Genomic DNA, 11,439 nt, shown 5'->3' with positions numbered 1-11,439 from the left:
TGTTGCCTGGCGTCTGTTTACACAGCAGGTACCACCGTTAGCACAGACAGCACGCGAGTCGACGTAGTCGCAGAGATAGGAGAAGAATCCAGTGACACAAGAACCCTATAAGAAATTAAGACTATTAATTTACACACAAAAATATACTCTGGCCTTCATGTTGACACAAGTCATAAGATTACGAACAGAAGGGAATAACTTTCGTCAAGCGAAAACTACCAAACGATGTCACTTTCCTAATTTCACCTGGTATTTATAATTGCAAATGAATTCTTTTACGGTCTCTAGGAGGCTCCTTGAAAAAAGACTTCCTACCTTTTTTTTATAGAAAATAGAAAAAATACAAGAGTTTTTGAATATATATCTATAAAAAAATACCAATATAAAAATTTCGCCAGAATGGTTAGTAAACTTTTTGTTGTTGTATTTTAAGCACAATTTTCCCAACCAAAGAAAGAAACTTTTTAACTCTAATCCTAAACAGCCCCAATGAATCCAATCTTCACCCCACAACATGAACAACTTCAAGCGTAAAATTCAGGTCTTCTTACAGTTTAACTTAAACATTTTAAATAAAGAAAATATCAAATGATAGTAAAGAAGGGCAATTAAACTTTAAACAAACAGAAATTGTTGCATACACAAGGTGGCCTGCCATCGCCACACCAAAGTACAACTTTTTTTTACCTGGAAATACAATTTAGATTGTGGATTTTGTTCTTTAAGGCAAATGTGAACGAATAAGTCCGTTCATAATCAAAGCACCGCACTATAAAAAATGTAACCTTTTTGTTACATTGAGTATTCATTCCAGAGGCACTGAGAAACAAGGTAAAAATTTTGCTTAAAGAGCAAACGATTGAGGCTGAGGCCCCATATAAACAATAATATTTGCGCCTTAAAAAAAACTAAACCCTGAATAATTTTAAGATTGAATATTAAAAGGGACATTAAAAGGAATATTAAAAGGAAGACAAAGTTCATATTGTTCAAGGTGAAGGGAGATCAGGGGATAAATCCTGCGTTCCATATCTATCTGCATAACCACACGTGTTAATCTAAGAAATAAGCCAAAGAAAATTCTTTTTTAAAAGTTCGTGGTAACGACGAAGCTCAGTAGTAATCGAAAACGGAATTTGATATCATAAGATACATCAGAAGAATCGGTTTATTATGCTGATTCCAAATATGTAGGATCCAGTAAGTTTTGTGTTACACATCAAAAGCTAAAATTAAAACGAACAGAAATTATTATGTATATAAGACGGGTTGCATCCTCCTCGAGTCCTCGGTCTTTACACTTCAGTTTGAATGTTGTCCCAGTTCTTTTATAACGACTTTTGAAATACAAGGGTCGTTTAATTAGAACAATAAGAACCTTTTTTAAAAATACTAAAAAACTTTACCTTGGGCAATCCCCCCTTGAATACGTAATAATTTCTATTCGTTTTAACTTTTAATGTTGCTCCTTACTTTGAGTTGAAAACAACTTTTTCTTAATTTAATGAGACAAAAAGACCCGATCATTGGCGTGCAACTATGTAATTTTACATAGCCGTTTGAACTCCCAGATAACCGCTTTATTTTATATGGATTGCGCTACCAATCGGTGGTACATTCTCATAAACTGCAGGGATATACGAACAGTGATTAAAAGTTCTCAACCGATTGGCAATCTAAACATTTCAGCCTGATTTTGTCCTTTTCGAACCAGTATTGCTATTTTACGGCACTTTGTTTTTTTTAAAAGCACAGTAGAAGTTCAAATTGCCTTTTGAACGGAAATTTCCGTTTGTAGGATATATGTCGATGTTACTGCTTTGAAGTACTGTTCACTACTGTTGAACGATGAACTACTGTTACTGCTTTGATATGATCACCTTAGTAAAAAAAGCCAACAAACATCCGGGGCCTCACTTCTTTGAAAAATACGATCTCTTTTTTTCTTTTTTTTTAGATAAAGGCTTGAGATCTTCGCTATTAGGTTAGCAAATCCACTGCAATAATTTTTCTGCTTCTCTCAGTCTGTGATTCAGATTAATGATCAATGATTAACTGATGGAAATTTGTTTTAGATTAATACATATAATGGAAAGCAGAGTTTGTACCTTACAAGTTCTGTCATCAGGATTCTTCGTGGGTCGAGGAACGGCAGTAACAGTAGATGTTACCCTGAGATCTACTGAAGTAGGCGTAGTAGTTGTATCATCTGGACGTGTTCCTGAACCATTCAATATTACTAGCTCTTTGGGTGGTTCTTTTTCGCCAAATAAATCCTTAGCAACGCAACACCTGAAAAATAAAGAAATACATAAGAAAACGTCTATACAAAAATACGGTATGTTCGAGCTTCACAATTGAAAAATTTATTTGCTCTGTGTGTTCTGTACGATTGTGTGTTTATTATGTTTATCATTGCTGAAGCTTGCGGCTTGTACTTTGCACAGTATAAGACGACCAAGTTTCCTTTTTCTCTAAGGTGGCAGAGGTCCCAAAATTAAGCAGCTATCTTTAGGAGAAATATCTCACATGGTGTCATGACAGCTATCTAAAAGTTCCCCCTAAATTCTTTCTGAGAGCCTTCTTGTCCCTTCCCACCAATTTGTAAAAAGACAAGACCAGCACGTAAGGACACAGCTAGCTCAGATTAGCTGAAAAGGGAAACATCTTGGCAAGAAAACTTAAAAGTACATTTTAGCCCTTCATATCCATCTTTAAATTTCTCGCTCCTAGGGCTTATTCCATCAATGTCATCTGTTGTCTGCTTCAATCAAAGATTCGAACGACTGACTCTCTTGGTTTTGATTCTAGGGTAAAAGAAACATAAAGGGAGGGGGTATATCTTAGAGCTGGGCTATCTAGGGACGCTATTAAGTGGGTAATTTCTTGTAGAGGTAATTCTATGCCAGTTGGGGGAAGAAGAAGATATTTGGGAAGGGTTAGAATGAACATTACAGTTGCCCGATGTGTGGAGAGTAGGAGGAAAATGTACTATATTTTCTGGGGAGGTGTGAAGGGTTAAGGGTTTTGAGAAAAGAAATTTTTGGAGTGGATGAGGGGGGTGGCCCTTGAGTGAAAAAACTGTTGGGATATTGGTGTTTTATTAGTATTAAAAATCTGACGTGGGTTATTCGTGTGGGTATAACACATCGTGAACGTTTTGTATGATGACTATGTTTGCACTAGTGTTTCTGAATAGTTTTCTGTGTTTTAATGGTTTTGATCAAAATTTAAAATTGAATCCTTTTATTGTATTTGTATATATTTTTTTTCCTTTTTTTGTGGCCATGGCCCTGCTGGGTTGTTTTTGGTGTCAAATACAGTACCATACTACTATAGTGCCCTTTTCTTGTGCCTGATACATTCCAATCTGGTGTTTGGCCCCGATTTAATAAAAAGATCAATAGGAGAAAATAATTTCGAGGATTTCTCTCTGTACTTTTATATTTTCTTCTAATTCTTCAATTCAAAACACCCATTAAATCTCCCAATATGGCTATTATCATGGAAGAAACCCTTAAAATTCAGCATATTTGCATAGCTGTAGGCCTAGCTGTATATTTATCCAAAAGAGATTATTTAACATAGTATTTTTGGACGTGGTTTACTTCTCTAGTTTTACATTTGAAACTTAAACAAGCCTATTACGCTAAACAACCCATACGTGCAAACTAAGGTGGATTCAGGATTTTTTTTTTGGGGGGGGGGGCACAAAATAGGTTGATCCGATAAACTTTCGTTATGAACAAGTTTAATTAACGCAAACTTGCGTTAATTAAGTAAATTACACTAATCGAGACTATGTTAGTGGGGGGCGCCCCCCTCACCCCTTGGATCCGCCACTACGTGCAAACCGATAAAATTTTTACGAAGGAAGTTTTTTCCCTAAACAAAAGATCTGTTCCAAGGAGTCAAATCATAATAAGAACATTTTAGACAGGAAGTTTAAGCAGTTTGAAAATCTCACCCACATACAGTTCACTTCTTCCCCCCGTTCCCCCAAGCCCCTAGGCCGAAACTTTGTTTACTTAAATTTTATGAAAACAATTCAGTTGTACGTCAAAAGAAATGGGCTCATTTGGGCTTGGGTCATCTATCTAAAATAGATTGAAATAGTAGTTTTGGAGCTAGACAAAAGTCAGTTAGCCAAATTACTGTTGAATTTACTATTTATCGATTCAGCTTACGAGCGTATATCTTTAATTAGTACTATTATAATGAGTATAATCATTTATGATTCTCATATCATTATTGTTGTCTTAATTTTGAGCATTATAGCTCACGCAGAATTGATTTATAATAAATAAATATATTTATGGTTCTTACCTTAAGTCGGGTTTACAGAGCCCTTCAATGTTCAAAACTGCTTCACAATAAGAAGAAATCCTGGATGCGACGCATACCCCTGGACAGAACTTAGCTGCTCCTTAAATTAAAAATGAAAATCAATGCTGATATAATGAAGCAATTGGAGACAAAGAACGTTAATATTTAATTTTCTTTGGGTGTAAAAGCCTTGAAACAGAATGTGATAGGCCAGTAACGCAACTAATGGGGAATAATGGGATAGATACACCTCACCGGATTATAAATTACCTACAAGCTTTATGTTGCTTAAGATTCTAAAAAAAATGGCAAATTTCGGGCCCAAAACCAAATTTGAGTTGATAGTACCAACTTAATTTGTTTTAAGAACCAAGGAAAACAGTTTCCAAGTAAAACAAGTTCAAGTAAAGCTTCAAGTAAAACAGTTGTTGCTACCTCGACTCTTAGGTGTTACTATTTTAGGTTATCAAGGCCTACCTTAGGTCTTTTTGAAGCATCAAGGGCTTCAATCAAATCAGTTGCTACTACCTGGACCATTAGTTGTTGCTACCTTATGTTTATTCATGGTCGAAAACAATTCCTGAGATTTGTCTTGTCGCTGTTTCAAAATTATGCAGCGTTTAGTTTACATTTTTGTCAGTGTTGTCAAGTTGAGACGTGAAAATAAGTAACCAAAGCTAATTAGTTAAATTTGAAAATGCTTTTCGGTCGTTAAAAATTTATATATTAACAATCTGATTTTTTTTTTTTTTTTTTTTTTAAATCTGCTTAAATATCATGTTTTGAAAACAGCTGAGAGTTAGTCTATTCCTGAAGACTTGAAATTTCTTTCAATCGTTTGATTCAAGAAATTCCAGGGCTTAAGAAGCATATTCAAAACCAGACTAAACAACTGTACTAAACTGAGAGAAAGAATCCTGACTCTTCCTTTATTCCACAATTGACTTCAATCGGTTAAATTTATTTCAATTGTTTCATGTAAAAAGTTCCAGGATAATAGCAGCACATCCAATGCCAGGCCACACAATCGCACTAAACTGAGAGACAGCACCCTGATTTTTCCGTTGTTACACAAATAATTGACTTCAATCAATTTCATGCATTCATGTAGAATTTAAATTCATTTCAATCGGTTCAAGGATAATAACAGCACATCCAATGCCAGGCCAGACAACAGCACTAAAGTGAGAGACAGCACCCTGATTTTTCCGTTGGTACACAAATAATTGACTTTAATCAATTTCATGGAAGAATTTAAATGTATTTCAATCGCTTCAGTTTAAAAGTTCAAGGTCAATAACAGCACATCCAATGCCAGGCCACACAACCATACTAAACTGAGAGACAACACCCAGATTTTTTCATTGTTGCACAAATAGTTGGTTTCAATCGGGCCCGAACCATTGGTTAATTGAACGGAACCCCCTTTATTCTGTATTATTCATAACTTCGTAGTTAGAGTAAGGTCTGGAAATTAGTAATTATTTATATGCTAAATTTAGTTTGCTTCGTTTGTTTAATTGGCTTTTTGTTTTACAAAGTTTACTGCGATAATTTTCTAGGTTAATAGGCAATGTACATCCAAAGAAAGGCAAGGATAACAAAAGCAAGATGCTACAAAATTTTGGAAAGGAAGGAACAAAAGAATTATTGTGTTAACTAGTGCATGAAAAGTTTCCCGTGTTCATTTTTTCACATAAGCACGTCAAAAACGACCAAGAAAAAAGAGAGATCGGCTGCTGCAATTCAAATCGCCTTATGTGATAATTTTGTCAAACGAATGCTTTCATTCCGTCCCTGAGGCCCTGAAGCTCAGAACGCTAGAAAAGGGTTGTCACAGCTTTTAGCAACAAAATTTTTGTACGATATTTGAATCAACTGAGTTTTTTTGGGATAGAACAAATTTATGAGATTAATTATTACTTGTTATTGAATTAGGAGATTTACTATATTTTTCATGCTTATAGTAAAGCATCAAATAATATACCTAAATAGCTACTAATCATTCGACAATTAATTATATTCAGTAGCGTAGCAAAGGGTTGGATACATGTGGCATATAAACCCAGCTCCGTATCCCGGTTTTGTTAGGGAGAGGAAGGGGGGGGGGTAAAAATTTGGGTATTTATATGCTGTAGCGCCTATGTTAAGTTCTTCATCTAAGTAGAACCTGTTTCTCTGACTAATCCTGTTGAAATATCACAAAATACGATGAAACAGAAATAAATTATGGCTATATATTTGCATATTGGGGGGGGGGGGGTAGGGGTAATGTATAGCGGGTCTACATGAAAAATGTGTTAGGGACAATTATTTTGCATATTATGAAGTAAGAACTATTATCTAACTTCACATTGTCCAAATACTTTACCCCCACCCCCTAATGTGCAAATATATAGCCCAATTATATATTTCCTATCTATTCTTTCACGTGTTTTTGTTTTTCTCACGCTAAACTGAAAGAAAATAACGAATAAATCGGTTCTTCAGTGCGTCAATGGATGAAGAACTTCACATAGGCGCTATAATAAATAAGTACCAAAATTTGTTTATATGCATTTTTGTTATGTTTCTACGAGTCAGACTACGGTTTGGGGGGAGGGGTGTTAAAAACCATATCCCTCTTGATACGGCCTTGTATAGACGCCTATAAATCTGGTATATTGTAGCATAATATATTTCGACATGGCGATTCACTTTTTCATGGTTCTACCCCATCGGCTCCAAGACCAGTTGGATACCATCCAACCAAAGATGCTGGACACATCATTGATATCCTCCTCATCAAAACACCCAGGGGAGAACGCATAGGGGACAAGTTAAGCTCCCCTGAGGCTGGGGAATTTCGCCCATATTTCTATTTAATTCACCTGTTTGGGAGTTTCTGACAAATTCAACCCCCCTAAAACAAGGAATGTGTGTTTTCCAAATCAAGTTTCTTTGTGCAAACCATCCAGAGCTACTATAATAATATTTCTTGCTACCTGATAACTTCTTGGCATTAGTTTTTGACACCAATTACTTAAGTGTTCCAATTTCTTTCGTTGCTAGAATAAACTTGGCATAAGTTGGGATGAAGCCAAGAATCTGGTTCAATAGCATAACATTAAGGTACTATATGAAGAGATAGCCACCCCCCCTTCCTAAAAACTAAAACAGATTGGATAATTTGCGCACTTTCCGATTATTTAATTTCTAAAATTGACAAAACTAAAACTTGCAAAGGTTAAGTTGGTGCTGGAACTAATTAAAACCGACTTATTTTAGCTTACAAACAACTCGTACCCTATTCTTATTTTGATTTAGCAACAAAGTTATACCTTAACTTCCACAATCTTTCTTACGATTTGGCACTTGATCAAAAGTGTGGCCACGTAGAAATAAATTTAGTAAACATCCAGAAGCTTCAGATTTTTGAATGTAAGATTAAAAATAGTATAGTCCTATTTAAAAAGGGAAGCAATAGCTACCTGAAGAGAATTGTTGCGGATCAGTGGAAGAATCTTCTTTGCTAGTCGCAACGCTTGCAACGCTTGAAAGAGCAGCCGCAATTTCAGATTTGCTCAATGGCTCAGCAACACCAGTAACAACCTAGAAATTGATTTTCGATTCTTATAATAATACAAAATCCTTTTCATTCAAATGAAGGGCAATCTAAAAGAACGTAAAATTTGCGAATAGTCACTGCAACAATTTAACGCTAATCCCGAATCTGGCAAGGTCGTGATTTGAATCTTGGCGCTAATAAATAACTTATAAAAATTTTACTGAAGTTAGGTACAAACTTAGATTCTATTTACGACCAAACAAAAATTTGTTTCTGACAGGAGTCAAAATTTGTTTAGACAGCCGGGTTTCATGCCACCGAGTGATAAACTGCATGCAAATATTCGCCTCATTTTAAGCTTACGCACTGGTAAAAAGTACTATTGGTGCCCTTTTTAAGATAGGTATTTAATTTATTATACGAGTATTTTAGAAAACCTGCACACAAGAGCAGTAGCGTCAATTCACAAAGATTTAGGGGAGGAGGGCGAATATGTTATTTTTTTCATTTTTTCAATATGAATACCAAAAAGGGCATTTTCAATGAACATACTCCAAATAAAGGTATTTTCAAAATCTAGGGGGGGAGGCAAATGCCAACCACCAATCGACACGATTGCGCAGGGTGACTTTACTATGGTGACGAAACTTTATTCCTTCATGAGTTTCAGACGTACTCCTAGCCCCTCCTTCATAGTTTCTTCATAGTCGTACTCCTTCATAGTTTCAGCCCCTCCTCCTCTTTGTCAACCTATTCTAACTTCCAATAGGAGCCCAATGTGTGCAAGAGAAAACTAGACATAGACAAGACGAATTATTTCAATCCAGACGGACTACATGATTACAGCAACAATGATTTATTTTAGTGAACATTAATTTAAACTACAATTGTACTTTCAATTTCAACGTGGCCTATTTTTAGGGGAGTGTCGTAATCGTTTTTTGAAACTATGTAAATTTCGTGCTCATCACTTTAAAGTATGGGTAAGTTCTATGACATATATATATATATAATATAGAAGTCGCTTGAAGTTGCCAAACGAGTGGCATTCTCGAGACGAATCAGGAAGGGTATGTTGTATACTATGACACACTACTAAAGGATTAAACCTGATCCTGCTGTTGGTTGAATGGAATTTGAATATTCTGAAAACGACGAAGCTGATATTGCGACTGATCGGCACAAAAGATGAAGTAAGTCTAAGAGACCTAGGAAAATCTCCGTGGAGCTGAAGCAAAGTGAATGCCGCACAATGATAGAATATTATATTTACGTACGGCTTTAATATAAGCGTTAGAAAGTGGTTTAAGAAAAGAAAGAACGTAGATATTCATATTACTGGCCAATAAAACATACGACTGAATTAAACTGTAAAAGATGATTTTCAAAATTAGGCTCAGGATAAACATGTATGAAAAATATAAATAAAGGTATTGGTAGGTCATAGTAAGACTGGATACTGGAAGCCAAAAAAATGTATGTAACTTCAACTAGTTCTCCTGCAATTATATTTTCGTTGTATATAATAATGTAAGGCTTCTGGAACTTTTTTGAGTGGAGACCCATCCCATAATCAGGAAATTATTTCAAGGGGAGCCTAACATTGCAGGGAAAGGCTACATTTAAGAAAAGCAAAAAACGGCCAGATTATGTGAAATGGGATGGTCAATATTTATCTAATATGGGGTCCACATTTTGAAGGGGGGCAATTTATTCAGAACACAAAATACAGAGTAAATTTACAAAAGTACTACAAAAGTATGGAAAATTGTACGTACACGAATGCATCATTATATAGCCATTGATAGGGAAAGAAGTCATAAAAACCCCAAAATGGAAATATTTTCTACCATAGATATATTATTTAAAGTATTAAAAACTCTTAATATAATGTCTCCGCATCAAAAAATATTTCACTGGTCTACTTTGAGACTCAAGCACCAGGAATTCTGCACCCCTAACCCTCTGCCTTTTTAGTGTCTATTCTTGCCTTTACCTCTAGTAGGCCCAAAATTTGCTGCAAAGATTCAGTAAAATCTCGTATTAATTGGTTTAGTGACTTGACTGAATTGACTAATAACAAAAGGATTCTGCATTTTAGGCCAATGACATGAGTAAAGTGAATAGGACTGATAACACTAAGTAGAACATCGTTCTATTCATTTGTCTTAGTATAGAAAGCATATCTGGTTACAAGTTTGGAAGGGTTATTTGGTCGGAAAAAGAAAGGCGCGGTCTCTTCTAGTAGTCTTAAACCTATATAAGACAAGGTATAATCTGGTCTCCGTAATTTGTGCATTAGCTTCACAAGGTAAAAGATTCGGAAGGGGTTGAAAGAAACTTAGCACATATGTACAATTTATAAACAAATGAGTGTTTAGTAAAAAAGCAAATTAAAATGGTCTTAGGCAGTTTCTTTGCTACAAGTCATACGCAACACAAGTTAGAGCTTGTCATTTCTGATGCTAAGGAAATTATTGTTCTTTATATTGCTGGTATTTTATTAACGCAATGTCTATGAAAGGGTACACAATAGCATAGAATAGTCTATGCATTTAAGAGATTTGGCACTTTTGAACGTGTCAATGGATATATTATTTATTCAACAGCCAATTGCATATCCAGAACTTCATTTGGGAAGGTGGTCAACTAAGTTCGGGGGGTGGGGGTCTAACTATGATATTTGATTTAAAATCAAATAATAATCATATATATAATGATCAAATAATAATCAGTATAATAGCATTGTACGCTTTTTACCTGTTTTGACCAGGGGGATGTACTAAATCCCCCTCTCTTGGCTACGCCACACCAATAAATAATACTCTGATGCACTATATAAATAACAACAGAAAGTTATACCTTTTCAGTCGTTTTTGTGGTAGATGGGACTTTTGTGGCGCTTGTTGGTCTGGTTGTGGTAGTAGTTGCTTTAGTTTTCGTTGTAGTCGTTGGTTGCTTTGTTGTTGTTGTGGCTTTAGTGGTGGCTTTAGCTGTAGTTTTAACGACTAGAAAAAAATAATGTGAAGAGGCAACCGGACGGAAATTCAAGAAACAAAACTTTTCAATCTTACATTAAAGACACAGAGGATTTCTCTTTTCGTTTAATAATAATCACACTCAGATCTTCTGCAAAAACTCAATAGGTGTTATGTTAAAACGGACTTGTAGTTTAGAGGAAAGGGGAAAAATGAAGAAACGCCATTCCATTTGTCTGCTGCTGTTAATGACCCGTTGATTGCACAAGAAAGATATATTTGGGCATCCAGAATAAGGCAAAAAGTTAGTCTTCAATGCGCATTTTCCTAGCCTTTTCTGTTAGTGATAACATACTGTAGTATATTTGAAAACTTACACGATGGGGCACAAAAAGATGGATAAAAGTAGAAACTCATATTTTATAACTGTATTATCCAAAAGAATTTTTAAATTGATGAATGTTTAGTCGCTGTGATCAGTAATGTATGACAGGTTGGATCTAGGCGCCCCGCAGGTTTGATGATGTTTGCCATTCGGACATTTAAGTTGTTCATGATTCTCTCCAAATGTCATTCAAAATTCTCCTG

At 35.3% G+C, this 11,439-nt stretch overlaps 1 protein-coding gene across 1 annotated transcript in view; it reads right to left on the bottom strand.

Annotated features, from left to right (window-relative positions):
• The window catches only part of mas (trypsin-like serine protease domain-containing protein masquerade), a 51,926-nt gene that overhangs the window by 22,518 nt on the left and 17,969 nt on the right, over positions 1-11,439 (bottom strand). Inside the window, exons 4-8 of the mRNA XM_089099285.1 lie at positions 10,736-10,881; positions 7,797-7,917; positions 4,327-4,426; positions 2,109-2,292; positions 1-105 (exon numbers count right to left, since the gene is read on the bottom strand). The exon at positions 1-105 is cut by the window's left edge and continues 101 nt beyond it. Coding sequence (XP_088955411.1) covers positions 1-105; positions 2,109-2,292; positions 4,327-4,426; positions 7,797-7,917; positions 10,736-10,881 — 656 coding nt within the window. The remainder of the gene's footprint in view (positions 106-2,108; positions 2,293-4,326; positions 4,427-7,796; positions 7,918-10,735; positions 10,882-11,439) is intronic.

The sequence above is a fragment of the Artemia sp. Qi Xiang Cuo genome, chromosome 13 (assembly GCF_049724085.1).
Source record: "Artemia sp. Qi Xiang Cuo chromosome 13, ASM4972408v1, whole genome shotgun sequence".
NCBI lineage: Eukaryota > Metazoa > Arthropoda > Branchiopoda > Anostraca > Artemiidae > Artemia > Artemia sp. Qi Xiang Cuo.
Note: the sequence above shows the minus strand (reverse complement) of the source record. Positions and strands in the feature narration are given on the sequence as shown.